The sequence below is a fragment of the Parus major genome, chromosome 2 (assembly GCF_001522545.3).
Source record: "Parus major isolate Abel chromosome 2, Parus_major1.1, whole genome shotgun sequence".
Lineage (NCBI taxonomy): Eukaryota > Metazoa > Chordata > Aves > Passeriformes > Paridae > Parus > Parus major.
In genome coordinates, this window is record NC_031769.1 from 76,905,841 (window position 1) to 76,920,680 (window position 14,840).

Genomic DNA, 14,840 nt, shown 5'->3' on the forward strand with positions numbered 1-14,840 from the left:
CTGTGACAGAAAAGCAGAATACTGTATTTTCTTTCTTTGTGGCTGTGATTTATTTTTTAGAACATTTCTTCCTGCAGTGTGAAAGAAATAGGCCAGTTTCTGCAAGATTTGATTCTCCTTTGCTGCGTTTCTTGGCCTGTTAGTTACTAAAGGATCAGCACAAAATTATGAATAAGGTACGTCTCCAAATCCTGAACATTATAAATCTGCTTTGCAGAAATGTAAAGGACTGGAAAACTATATAAAGGAGGGCTATTTTCATTCGCAGAGGTCTCAGCGAGTGGCTGCTGCAAGATGTGTTCAGCAAAGGAACACGAACCTGAGGAGAGCTCGTACATAAGTTTGCTACACATTTACCTAAGGGCTGCCCGTTCTCAGAAGAACCCTGCAGGTAGGCATTCTTTAACCACCTCGGGCAGCACCTCTGGCCGGATGGCGGAGCTTTGCACGGCTCTGTACTGTCGAGCAAAGGAGCGGAGCTGCCCCCAAACCGGGTCGAGCCTCCGCTCCCCTTCCAGCAGCGCCCACGCTCCTTTCACTCCGCATTCCAGCGCGGCTTTCCGCGCCCCGAGCAGCCGTAGGCGCGTCCCCAGGACCCCGGGGACGGCGAACCGGGGGCAGCAGCGGCACGGGGCGGCACGGGACGAGCGGGGAGCCGGGGGGCGCTGCCCGCACTCGGGCCGGGCCGGGGCGGGGCGGGGGCGCGGCTGAGCTCGGCGCAGGGAGCGGCGCGGCCCCGGCTCCGCCTCTGCTCCTGCCCCTCCTGGACGGGACGGGGCGGCCCCGGGCAGGAGTGTGCGGCGGCGGGAGCTTTCCTTGTCCTCCTCCTCCTCCTGCGCGTCAGCCCCGCTGCGGGTCCCCGCGGCGGCTATGCGCTGCCGGGACCGCCCGGCCGAGCGGCGCTGAGGGGGCGGGCGGACAAAGGCTGCGGGCTGGTGCCGGCGCTGGGGCGCGATGGAGCGGCGCGGCGGCTGAGGCGGCTCGGTGGGGCGAGCCGTGCCGGGCCGGGCCGGGCCGGACGAGAGCGGCACATGGTGCGCGGCTGGTGCCCGGCGCTGCGCACCCGCGGGCGGGCCGAGGGGCCACCATGGACAACTTCTTGGCGGAGGTGAGCGCGGGCCGGTGGGATCCTCCTCCTTCTCCAACGTGGAGTCGCTTTTGTGGGGCAGGATACCGGCAGGAAAGCGGCGGCAGGCTGACGGAAAGTGTTCGATCCCTCGAGTAGTTCGGTTTGCAGGGTGTTCACGGGAGCAGCGCCCGGGGAGAGGGAGGCAGGCGGAGAGGGAGGGAGGAAGTGAGGGAGCTGCGCCCCCCAAGTTCCCGGCCTCTGTGGCTCTGGTCGGGGCGGAACTCGGAGCCGCCGGGCTGGAGCGGTGCTGCGGCGGGCTGTCCGCAGCCGGGCGGGCGCTCGGCGCTAACCGGGGCTCATTAGAGCAGCGCGGGATGGAGGCTGCGGTGCCCGGCTCTGCCCCCAGCTCCGCGCCCACCGGCAGACCTTGCCCCGCTTTCCGCTGCCTCCGAAACCGTGCCGGGGTGGGAGGGAAGGGGGAGTCCCTCCTTGCGGGGCTCCCTGTGTGAAAGCCGGGGAGCGCGCTTTGTCCGCCCTGCGCGGGCAGCACGAGAGGCTTCAAACGATGGAGCAGGGCTGCCGTTGGGGTCCCTTTTTTAAAGGTTTGTTTGTTGAGTGTATGTTATTAAGTACAGACGAAATCTTTTATACGAAATGCAAAGTCCTGAAAGTCGTTTAAGCTTTACCGTGTTTTTGTGGAACTTGACAACTTCAGTATGTTGGGTGAGGAAACCAAATCAAAGGTGCTTTGCTCCTTTGACTCACGATATTTGATGAAACTCAGAACCTGGGTCCTCTTCTGGTCCAAGCTAGCTGATTTTTGTACAACGATATTTTAGTGGATCAGTTTATCCCGCCTGGTGTCGACACAGCTTTATGAACGTAGAGTGTGCAGGATCAGTGTCTTCTCTGTGTGTGTTATGCCTGTAGTTTGCTGGCAAAGCCCGTGACTGGGTTCTGACTTCTGGTGACTGCCTGCACACTTGCTTTAATTGCACCTCTAGCCGACGCAGTTACACTGTCAGGGTTGTAAATACAGGCCAGGCATCTGTTTTACAGGGCTGTGATTAATCTGCAAAACTGTCCTTTGCCCTCATGAAACAACGTCCCTCGTGTTCTCGGTGCTGCTGTTGATGCTTCCACAAGAAAAATAGGTGATCTGTTTACCAAAATAGTAATTAGTCAAATAAAAGAAGGTCATACACTTTATTGCTTGTTGGCTTTTCATTTGTCAGACAACAAAAGTTCTGTCAAGTGCAATAAGAAGGAAGAAATGCAGGATTAGCTTTGATGAAGTCTGAGTTAAGTAGTAATACTGCACTTTTTTTTTTTTTTTTTTCCTTTCGAGGATGTAGCCCTCACCTTTCAAAAGCTTGTAAGCCGTGAGCAATATGGTAGTATTAACCTAGCCTTGCAAAATTGGTCTGAAGAGTCATTCACCCCAACACAAAGTACTGCAGTGTGCCCTACATAAAGGTGAAGAAGAGTTTTCATGGTTTTGGCTCCCCTATTAGGCAAAATTATTTGCTCCAGGGAAAATACAAGTAAATTTTGCCAGTCTGTGTTAGTATTTCAGCATATATTTATGTTAATCTGTGGTTGCTTCATGTGGACTTTGATCTTTCTTAAGAACTTTGACTCCCTTTCAACATGTTGATATTACTTTAAAAGATCAGTAAATATAGCACCTTGACTTTAATCTGCATCCAAAGTCCCACCCACAAGTATAAACATTTTCCTTCCCTCACTCTGGAGCAGAGCATATGTAAATGGAAAATAAGGGAGCATGAGGCACAATAGCAGAAATGCACTGACTCTGACCCAACTACCACAGAAGAATGTCTGTTGAAGGCACTGGATTGAGCCACTAGGTAATTTAATTTGCGCGAGGCAGACATCCTGCAGCTGCTCTCTACAAAAATATTTGCTGACTTATCTAAGGGAATTACTGTTCTCGTTAAAATAAGTTATAGTGTGAGGAAGAAGGAGGAAGCTGGATGAAAGGCACAGGTGAAAAGCCCAATGTGCTGTGCTCTCCCTTGTCAGCCATGTAAGCCTGCTGATATGACTATATTTTGGGAGAAAAGCTGATAGAGGAAAGGGTAAATCCTGGTACTCCAGAGGAGTAGTTTCTCAGCATTACCAAGAAGCTCCTATTCACCACACTGGAGGCAGAAGTTTCTTCAGTCTGGCTGTTGCAGAAAATATTGTACAGCTTAAAGGTGTTAATAGGAAAAAGCCAAAACCCTGCATTATTATTTCTCCCGTATTTTTCCGTAGTTAGATGCTAAATATAACGTGCCTCAGAGTAGGGTGATGCTTACTGGAACCAAAGGAGGCAACTGAGTGAGACGCATCCAGAGAGCAGGAGGTACATCGCATGGGAGGTACTCCTGTTGGGACTTGCTGCCTTAAGTGAGGTGTGGGATAATGCCTGGATCCTGCCAATCATCTCATGCTGCCATCATTTGTGACTTAGCAGTTCTTTGACTTCTCCATCTTTCTGCCCAGTTTCCTTTACTCTTTCTTAGTATTCTTAGCTCTTACTGTTAAAGGACAACAAGTGGTTGTACTTGTCTCCTGGGAAGCCTTGATTTCCATCCCTGTCCCAATTTTCTAGCTCAACCAATTTCAAAAAAAACCCCACGTGGCTCTAAGTAAAGAATTAGGCTAGAAAAGTTTGTCCTGTAACTTACTCCTCAACATGCTTTGATTGCTGAAAGATATTAACGTAATAACAAAGTTGCATTCTAAATACAGAGATGAAGTGTTTTCTGAGGCTGTTTTAAAGGCTGTTGATTGGTCTGTGCTGCCTTAGGGTCTTTGGAGGAAAGTTGGGGGTAGAATTTTTTATTTTTTTGTTTGTTTGTTTTTGGAGTCATATTTGCTTATCTAAAGTATTAAAACCTATAGAAATCCTATATGGGTATATGCAATAGAGCCATTTGGCTTCATTGCTTAAAACAGCCTGAAAAATTGTTCCCATATGTTTTACCAACAACCAAAGTAGTCTCAAGGGAACAGGCTCCTGTGGTAGCTGAGGTCAGACTTTTTTCCAGAGAGAATGCATCCCTGCTAACAGGGGATGTTTGCCATGAGGGAAGGAAGAAAGTAATTTCCAAATGAGGCAAAAGACAAGAAGAGGGGAACTCAAACTGCCCCTTCAGCGTCTAAAGTTCCCAAGCAGGGCTTATCAGAGCAGCAAGGGAAGAGGATTCAGAAGTCAGGTTTATCTTCTTCCCCTTACGTGGTAGTTGCTTTGACCAATACACACAGGATGTTGCACTGAACAGTGGTTGATGTCCTTGTCACAGAAGAAGTGTGGTATTTGTGTGTCACATTGCCTGGTCAGAAAAGTCAGAGGTTGGGAGAAACTTCTGTAGGTCATCTTGTCCAAACCTGCCCTCCAAGCTGGTACTCAGCTCCTGGGGAGCTAACTTGCAGCATGGTGTGCATAGGGGTGGCTGCAGGGATTGTTTGGATTTAGCTGTTGTGAATCTTAAAGGATTCCCCCCACCCTTGCAACTGTGGAAATTGAGGAGAGGGGAGACAGGCCACAACTGTGTCTCCTGCCTTCTGTGTAGCATGTCTGGGTAGATGATATTGAGGGAGATCACTATAAAAGCATCACTATCATAGAGGTCCTGCTGATGTTTCTCCAACACGGTGCAGGAGTTTATTTGGAACTGTGGGGTACCCTCCCTGTGTCCTTTGAGGCACAGCAGATACTCTGTGTCTACCATGCTTTTATTTGTTGCGCTACCACTGGTGCCTCAAGTTCAGAATGATTTCCTTAATTTATGCTCTCCACAGTTGCACATACTTGCCTGTGTACCCTGTTTTAAGGAGAAGGCTCCCAGCTTGTATTCTGAGGGAGCAAGTGTTGAACCGCCCTGTGTGGGAAGGATAGGGGACAAAAATTTAGCTTCAGGAAGGTGTCAGTGGAGGTATCTGTTTGAATGTGGAAGCTCTTAATTCAGTTATGCAGCCTGCAGCAAGTTTTTCCTTGATGCTCCCTTGTTACAGCCTTTGGCAGATTGCAGCCTCACAGCACTGAGTCCTTTGAGGGTTCATCACCTCCTGCAGACAGGTGGCTTTGGCACCACCAAGGTTATTCACCTGAAGAGAAAACCTGGTGATGCAAATAAATACTTGGATCTATATACATGGATTCTGGCTGTGCGGTGCAGCACAGTGTATGCATTTGGGATGACCTTTAAAGTCTCCCCAGTTTTCATTTTGTTTTCATCAAGTGTTTTGATGATAACACATGCATGGGTCTGATGTTCCGGCTTTTGGTATTGGTATAAGCTGTGTAGCTTACATCAGCAAAGTCATCCTTTAAACTGGTGGGGCAAAACCATCATCCCATGAGTGATGGCATAAAGGTGTTTCTGGAGACCTTCTGAGCATCAATGCCATGCCAAGCAGAAATAGTGGCTCTTTTGGCTGTTGACATTGGCTGTGTTCTTTGAAGTTTCTGAGCTGTGACTTCTCATATTTAGGTTTTTTTGGAAGCTGATGATTGTTTTATCTACAGTTATTTTTAGGTTAATTAGAGAGCACTGTGTTTTGAATAGAAGATTGAAAGGGGGCTTAGCACTACCTGATCAAGTCAGAAAGATAAAGTTTTTTTTCAGTTTTTTTTTTCTCCAAGCTGGGAATCACATTCAGCTCATCAATACCATGTAGTGGTTACTGCCCATCACAGATACTTCACATGTGCCTTTCATAAGACAAATTTGTACAACTGAAACTTTGTCATCACTGGGCTGAAACCTAGAAACCCTCCTGGCACTGAACACATTGTAAAATCACACAAGAATTCTCTTAAAGCTGCAAAATACATAGGTTTTGAAGTTGGCAATAGAGGCTCTACATTCTGCAGGGTCTTCCTGTGGGTTTTTTGGTATGTTCAGTCAGTCTCCAACCAAAGAAAAGCTGTGAAACCCACTATTACAGAAGACTTGGCTGCTTCTGAGTCTGGGGGTTTTTTACATAATGGTGATACCTCACTGAAATGTTAACTTTTTTTTTGGTCTTTTCCCTAATTGTAGGTTTGTGTTAGCGCTTTGTGTGTAAGCTATTTTGCTCTAATAAGATATTCTTCTTTATGCATGTTTTCATTTGGTGAGTACTGTGTATGGGTGATATTGATGGTTGTGAACCTCTTTAGTTTTGTTTGTTTTGTTTTGTTTTGTTTCAGAGCTGTCACACAGCCTGCTGGCTGGTAAAAGGGAATAGTGTTTGAAAGCATGGCTAGTCTCAACTTATTTTTGAGGCCGAGTGGCATGGGCTTTTATCAGAGATATTCCACTTTTTTTTTTTCCATGATTCTGTGATGGCAGGAGAGGACAACTTTGGGGGAGAGAGGGAAGTAAAAAGGAAGGGTAGCTTGAGCTTTCAGTGACTTGTGGGGAGTTTAGTGCACTGGTTCCATGAGTAATCTGAGAAACCTTGCAACCTTTCAGTGCTCTTGTTGCCCCAGTGTGCCTCAAAAGATAGAAGGAAAACTTTGGGGCCCTTATCAATATTATGCATGGTTGTACAATGGTAAGCTCCCACTCTGGTGATTTCAGCTGAATCTTTGTCTTCAGCATAGTAAGACCAATATAGTCTCATGAATCTGTTTCTTGACTTTAGAAAATAATAGAAAATAGCTGAAGAAAAGCTGATAGGTCCCTGGCTCTATGTGCTGGAGCATATGTGTGAATATCTATATACACTGTGCTATCCAGCCCCTAGTAAGTGAATAATGTGTCTCCTTCTTTTTTTCTTTCAATATGGATTGTTAATATTTGTGATACTTTAAAAAAAAACTTCTAGCAAAACAAAAAACCCCAACACTTCTTTTTGTGTCTCTTGGATGGGTGCAGACCCAATGGAAGGTCCAGAAGCCTTCAGCCAGGAGCAGGAGCAGCAGTTCCACCCCTAGAGCATCCGGAGGGTTGACTGTAGTGCAGTGGCAGTTCTGAAGGGAAGCGTGTCCTCTGGGTAGTTTGATCTCACCAACCTTTTTGGCTGCAGGGTCAGTATTTTTCCTTAGTGAATCACAATCTTCACATGTGGTGAGAACCAGGAACATAGTTTTGGGTGGAGTAGGGGTAGAAGGGCAGGAGGTAAAAATCACTCTGTATTAAGACTTTTGCTGAGGGGGGGAAAAAAGAGTTATCAGCCTTAAGTCACTAATTGTGACAACTTTACAAATTTTGGGATATGACCTCAAAACTTCCTGGATTGATTATGACTTCAGGCTTGTATCAGAGGGTCATGGCATAGGCGTTCTTGTTTCTCTTGGTTTTTCCTGATATTTATCATTATGTGACATTTTAAACCATTAGTGAGACATAAATGACTATGATTTGGTGTTGGGACCATACCTAATGGTAAATTACTGGGTTTAGGTATTATTGGTTCAAATTTTATATGGTGCCTTTTTCTTTTCTCTAATTATTTAGGATTTTCCAAGATGTCCCATATTTGAAATGTGAGCATTACCCATTGGCTGTATTTACTGTAATGCAACTTTGTTCTGGACAGCCCCTGATTAAGAAAGGCTAAGTGGATTATCCTTTTCTTAAGAAGTCTGTTAAGTAGCTCAAACACTCCATTCTTATAAAAGCAGAACTTTTCAAAGTTTGGTTCATAATGGGAACTGATATTGACCATGCTCCAGATCTGTCTTGTGAAGTAAACTATATCCATGCTGAAGAATAAACTACAGCTTTGCTATGTGGAAATATGAACATTATGTTGGGAAAATATGCTGGGAAATATTCATTAAGAGAGAAGGAATGAGTAAAAATTGCTTGTATTTCTAAATCTTCCTGCAAGAAGAAGAACGATGGTGGGAGAGAATATGCTGTCCACTTCTAGACACATTTCTGCAAAACCAGTGATAAATACTGTCATCTAAGGCAGGTTCAAATATCAGTTATGCTTGGTCCTGATATCCTCAGCCAGGTCAGCCAATGTAGGGATGTCTGGCAAATATTATGCAATGTCTTGTTCCATGGACATTGTGACTGGATGGACACTTTCTCATTACAGACCAGATTTATGGCATCAGTCTTCCTTTTCTTTGAGAGTATGTTGTCTTCATCTTGCAGCAAGCCTCGCTAGGTTTTTGACTTTATATTAAGCTAAGATGAATGTTCAAGAAATCAATGTTCTTTTTAATCCATCTCTTAGATAGATTAAATGTTTCTGTGATATTTTTGGTGGGTTTGGTTCCGATTTGTTCCAAATTAGGGAAGGAGGAAGGAGAGGGTAGCTCAGCAGCAGATTTCAGGGACCAAGCTGTGCCTTCACATGGGATCCTGGCTGTGGCATGCACAGGGTAAAGGGCTGTGTTGGGGGACTCAGGAAACAAAGTATTAACTGCCCTTTGATGTATTAGTATTGCCTTTTCCTATATATTCTTGGGAAACTATTAATAATCCTTTATTATAGGTCAGTGATACATGAGCGTGTTAATACAAGTGTTTTTTGTTTTGGAGAATGCCCTTAAGGGGGTTGCTGTAAGGACACCTTAGCAGAGGAAAGTGTTTGGTTGTTGCTGTTTCCCCTGGGGGGCAAAAACTATATTCACATTCTGAGCAGGCTTACCTGAGGGCATTTTTTCATGGCACATCTAGCTTTATACTGGGGTTGTCATTAAAAGTATTGAGGGTCTTCTGGGTTGTGTTCTCTGTTCTTAACTTCTTGGCATAGTAAATGCTGGCAGAGTGGCACCTTGCTGCCTGTCTGCTATCACGGGTTCAAAGTCAGGATTGGTTGTGGTGCCTGTAGCACAACCTCAGGTAGAGACCTGAGGCTCAAGGGTTGCTGAATACCAGCTGTCAGCTGGAATTACAAAGCAGAGTACTTCTGAAAGTTGTCATCATAGTTAACACCCCAAATCCCTTGGTGCTCTTTCTCTTATAGACTTCCAGAAGGCTTTAAAAAACTACTTTTGATCAACTTTCCAGCATCTGGTGAAAACATTTCTGTAGTTCTTGAAATGATTGTGAACTGTGAAAGTGGTGCTACTGGCAAAGCCTTGTGTGGTTTTGGTGTTGTGTGCTGCATGTGCCTGTTGATCTTGCTGAGAGGAGTGCAGGATTTCTCTGAAAGGTTCTCATGCCTTTTCTTTTGGATTCAGCCAAACTGGCCCTGAGTTTGGGGATGGGAGATAAAAGAAGTTTATTCCTTGTTTTATAAAAAAAATTGATGTTTATAGCGTAATCGGAAATAGATTATTTGTTCTTATTTTAGTTGCTGTTGTTTAGAGTGACATTAAAATGTTTTCTCAGATTAAGTTAAACATATTTGTTAAGAGAATGAGAATGTTTTTCTTATGAAGTTGTTTATCTTGAGGAGAAGTCAAATCCTTTTGTTTAATGTACGCATCTGATTACAGAGTGAGTGGACATCATTTCTATTTGACCATTTTAGTGGATCAAACCCAGCTTTGTGTCTTGGTTAGGTTATATTTTTATTTGCTTCAGAAAGGAGCCAAGCTGGCGGGACACGAATCACGTCAGGAGTCACACTGGAGTTCTCCTGGAGTTCATGTCAGGACGAGGAGTACATGCTCATTCTGTAGATCAGACTTCTTGCTTTGCTGGTCATCTTCTTGCATCTCTTCCCCTTATTAAATATAGACTGGGTTTGTGATTAGGGTTTATCCCCTCATTACAGCTTTCTGGTGATGGGTACAATGAATAGGTTTGTTTGGTGTGTCCAATCAATTAGTATATTCCCCAGAAGAAAATAAGAGCAGCATTTACAGCAGGGCTTTGAAGGGTGGCATTTCCTGCTGCTTTTCAGACCGTGTACCAGGAGGAGTGTCCCATGAAGTGCGCCCTTTGTTCTTGAAACTCCAGTCGGATTTTGCCATGTGGTACTTGATAAGCTATTTCAAGGTATAAATATACACAGCAAATCTATGCTAGAAAATGTAATTTGTGCAGCAGCCCCTTTTTTTTCCTCTTTGCCATAACATTTCTAAGACTCTGCACATCAAATCTGAGAAGTTTTAACAGGTGGTAGATGGGATTTTGGCATTTTCACAGCACTTAAGGCAAAAGGTGGATTCTCTGTTTTGTGTTAGTTTTAAGAGTCTCTACTCCCAATTTCTGTTCCTATCACACCATTTCTGCAATCATTTTGCCTTGGTGATTCAATACCTTGAATTTCTAGAGCTCTGGTGCAGTTGTTAGTACCCCAGATTTCTTTTGTACAGAAGCCCATGAATAAACTTAATTGCAATGTGATGAAATATTTGTATTAAACTTTTACTGTGTAGTTACACCTTTGTCAGTAGTGTTCCTTTGTGCTATGCAGTTAAGGTGGAGATACCACCTCACTTGTACTTGGTGAAGGACAGAAAGTGGTATGGAAATCTGTGTGTTTTCTTATGAGCATCCAGTGGTCCTTTGCTGGTGGCTTGTTCTCAGCTGTCCTTACTGAGTGAAAAAGGGAAATACTGAGTCTTAGAATCCTTTTTCTTTGGACAGGGATTCAGCAGTTACTGTGTTCCAGGTGCTTCTGGACTCAAGCAAATATATAGGTTGTAATTCTGAATTTTGATTTCTTGAACTTGTGTGCCACTTACAAAAACATTTCGTTATATTGTTTGGAAATATTTGATTTGAAAAGTGCACAGTTGCTTTACGCAGTCAGAGGGGCCACAAAAGCTTTTCTGTTTTCCTGGGATTTTTTTGTTTTCCTGCTGGAAGGCGGCATCAGCAGTTTTGGTAAGCAATATGAGCTGTGACTGTCCAAGAGCACAGGGATGTTCCTCCCACTCTGCAGGTAGACATTAGGCAAGAAGAGTGGCTGCACATAAGTCAGTGGCTAAGTTGAAGGGACAAGAAAGGCAGCAGAGGCCCAGACAGCTTCAGCAACAGATCATGGGTCACACTGCTGCTGGGATGGCTCCAGGGACTCCTGGGGGTTGAAGGAGAGGAGCTAGCATAAGACTCTGAGCGGGAGCAAATGCTTTAGTAGGATGGCTCCTCAAAGGGGGCTTCTTGTTGGATACAGTATCTGATAGCTACCACTTTAAAATGCATGAATTTTTTTTTTTTATTTTTTTTTTGCTTTGTAGTTCCTTTCAAATTTGTAGAATAATCTTCTGTTACTGTCCTCTTAACCAGGAGTTTTCCTAGCTGTAGGTTTTGTGTGTGTGTTTGCTGGTTGGGTCTTTGGCATTATAGAATCATTGAATGTCTTAAGCTGGAAGAGACCTGCAAGAATCATTGAAGTCCAGCTCCTGGCCCAGCACAAGACACCCCAAGAATCACACCATGTGCCTGAAAGCATTGTCCAAATGCTTATTGATCTGTGTCAAGCTTGGTGCTGTGAACATTTCCCTGGGGAGCTTGTTCTAGTGCCCAGTAACCCTCTGGGTGAAGAACTTCTTCCTGATACCCAACCTAGACTTCCCCTGGCACAGTTCCATGTCATTCCCTCGGATCCTGTCACTGGGCACCAGAGAGAAGAGTCTGTCCCTCTGCTTTCCCTCAGAAGGAAGCTGTAGACAGTGATGAGGTCTCCCTTTACTCTCCTCTTCTCCAGGCTGAACAGACCAAGTTACCTCAGCTGCTCCTGGTACAGCTTCCCTCGTATGGCTTCCCCTCCAGATTCTTCAGCATCTTTGTGGCCCTCCTTTGGATGCTTCTTGATGGCTTTATACCTTTCTTATATTGTGGCACTCAAAACTGAACACAGGACTCAAGATTCAGGCTGCCCCAGCTCAGAGCAGAGCAGGACAATCCCCTCCCTTGCCTGGCTGGCCATGCTGTGCCTGATGCCCCCCAGGACAAGGTTGTCCCTCCTGGCTGCCAGGGCACTGCTGGCTCATATCCAGCTTTCCATCAACCAAGGCCCCCAGGTCTCTTGCTACAGTGCTGCTCTCCAGCATCTCATTCCCCAGTCTGCACATACATTCAGGGCTGCCCCATCCCAGGTGCAGAACCCACCGCTATCCCTTGTTGAACTTCATATGGTTGGTGATTGCCCAGCCCTGCCTTCTGATTTGTCTAGGTCTCTCTGCAGGGCCTCTCTTCCTGTGAGGGAGTCAACAGCTCCTTCCATTATAATGCCAAACTTTTGGAAAGCCTTGCATTTTATAGTAGTCTTTTTTAATATATTTTTTTTTCAGTTATATTGGGGAATGAATGATGTGCTTCTAGATAGTTTGGTATAGGCATATTGGAGAAATCTGTGTTTTTTTTCCTAAAGAAAGTTGCTGTAACATATGTTGCAAAAAATAGTACTTTGGCATTTGTTAGTAGTCCTTCATGGGTGGCAAAAAATATTGTAATAACATCTTCTCTTTGCAGTTTTATTGATGCTGAAGTTCCTACTTTTTGTTTCTGTGTGATCATCTTTTCCACTCATTTTGTTCCAGACACACTGCCAGTGGAACTAATAGTCAGCAAGTGTCTCTTTCTCTCCAGAAGTCCCATTGTGGTATTACTGCTTGTTTTTCAGGAAAGAACTGGATTTTTATCAGATCTTTGTAAATGTTAGAAAAGGGAAAAATTACAAGAGTTCTCTATCACTTGGCAAGTGCTTTGCTGCTGAGGCTGCTGGAGATAGTCTGTACCTGAGACCATTGCGATGTTTGCTCTTTACATCTTCACTTGTGGAAGAGTCTGAGACCACCGGCAAGTAAGGATACTCCTTGTGTGTGCTTTGAAAAAGAAAAGGTTGTGTCAAGTAAGCTCAAAGGTATGAGGTGCTGGTTCCTTTGTGGGTGTGTATATTTATTTACCTTGCTGATATTTTATTGTACTCCAGCCACGATGCTGTGCTGTTCCTTCCTTTCCCTGTGTACTAATTAAGAGGAAAGGCGTGGGGGAAGAGAATCTAAACAGGATATTTGTGCCTTCTGTTAACCTGTTGTTTCTTGGTAATGCTGTTACCTATGATTATTGTATATTGCATGTATTTTTTTCCATTTCTTAAATTTAAGTAAATTATTTGCACAGCTGCTGTGACTGCACAGGAGGAAATGTATGGCAAAGAATTGCTTCAAGGTTATTTAGAAGCAAAAAAATTTGATTAGTTTGTGTATCTTTTCCCTCTTTCTGACCTTTGTAGTTGGAATTAACTGAAGCAGTAAAAAAAAAAATGGTGTTTGTTTGGTTTTTTTTCCCAGTGACCTGGGAAGCTTGTTCACAGCTCAAAAGCCATACTGAGCAAGAATAACATAAATGTCTGAATTGCTGAAAGCTTAAATTCCCTGATGGAAAGGTGGTTTGTTGAGGAGAAAAAATAAGGTCTGAAATAGTAGCCATTAGTGGCTATAAATAAAGTTACTCATTTAGGCCCTCAGACAGATAAAAGAGAGAAGTTGTTCCAGTTTTTCATCTTTACTGTGTGGTAAAAAGTAAGGTATGTCATGCCCTGCCATCTTTTAGATGGCTTTAAAAATAGCTCCACCTGGGCTGTTTTCTGCTCAAAGGGAGCTTTTCAAGTGTACTTGGATAAGTGAAAAAAGCTGTTTGGCCCCAGTATGAAATAAATACATGTATTTATGAATCATTTCACTTCTAATAAGTTTTGTTCCCTGCAGGGCAGTGTCTGTTCAGTTGGTACATCTACAGTTCTGATAAAACTGAATTTTGTTTTTAACCCATCTCTGTGATCATGTGAGCAATATGGAAATGATGTAGGGAGTAGCTAATGTGTAGCCATGGGTAAATTTGCCTTGTCTCTTGAAAAATAAAACATGGTTTGCAACCTCATGAAGGAGCAGACTGATTTTCTTGGAGACACCAGCAAGTGAGGAGGATGCAAGAAATCAGCCTGAAGTAGCAATGCACTGAGACTGCCCTGGGGACCCTGGCATTGTCTTGAAGACTCCAGGGGCTCCCTGCTGGGTTTGGGAACCACTTCAGACAGAGGGCTGGTTTTCCTAGGCTCCAGGTGTTGGGATTAACCTTATTTAGAAGGGCACCAAGTACAGTCTGGGTCTTTCTGTGCCTTTATTGCACTGTGTACAGTGCTGAAACCACAAATTACACTTTCAGTTTAAAAGTCTTTGTTTAAGAAGCAAGTCCCTTCTATGCTTAGCTGTGTTTTTGCCCAATTAAGTGACGGGTTCTGGGGTTTGCCTGACTAGCTGAGTAATAATTAACCTCTCTTTGACTTAGTGGTGCAGAACTAGAACGTTCATCTTCAGAGCTAGATTTCTTCTGCCTTGCTGACTGAGCAGTGACACATGTCATGTTCTCTTTCCCCTTTAATGCCAAGTGTGTTTGTGGACATGTTACATTTGTTGGGCTTCTTTGGAAAGTAATAATAAAGATGCAGTGCTCTTGGGCTTATCCTGAGTCCATAGCTTAGCACTGAGCGTTCTAATTGTTGTGACTCCCAGCTCCCTGTGTGCATTTTGCCCAGCAGCTCTTGCAAGGCTGATGGGGCTGTTATAAAGGTCTCTTCTGAGCCAGGGGGGATGCAGGTGAGCAAACTGTTCCCAGGCAGTGAGTTTTGCTTCTCTTATCAGCAGATGTTGGCAGTTCCCAAACAAGTGGCTGCAACAGTGGTTTCTGACTGGGCAGGAGCAGGAAAGTGCTGGATAAGCAAAGGCTTGTTGGTGGGTAGGTTTAGAGGCACAGATGAGTTTTAGGGTTTTGGTGATCTATAGCTAAGCTATGTGATCATGTCTATAGAATAAACCCAAAACAAGCAGTGGGAGTTAGTGTTGAGGCTTGGGTTTCTAAAATTTGGCGCCTTGACCTGTGTTGTACCAGGTTGTGTAACTTTTTCCATGGAA

The 14,840-nt window shown here is 44.5% G+C and overlaps 1 protein-coding gene across 1 annotated transcript in view; it reads left to right on the forward strand.

The window, feature by feature from the left end:
• Nucleotides 1-984: 984 nt before the first annotated feature.
• The window catches only part of MYO10 (myosin X), a 159,225-nt gene continuing 145,369 nt past the window's right edge, over nucleotides 985-14,840 (forward strand). Inside the window, exon 1 of the mRNA XM_015619332.3 lies at nucleotides 985-1,108. Coding sequence (XP_015474818.1) covers nucleotides 1,088-1,108 — 21 coding nt within the window. The 5' untranslated portion in view covers nucleotides 985-1,087. The remainder of the gene's footprint in view (nucleotides 1,109-14,840) is intronic.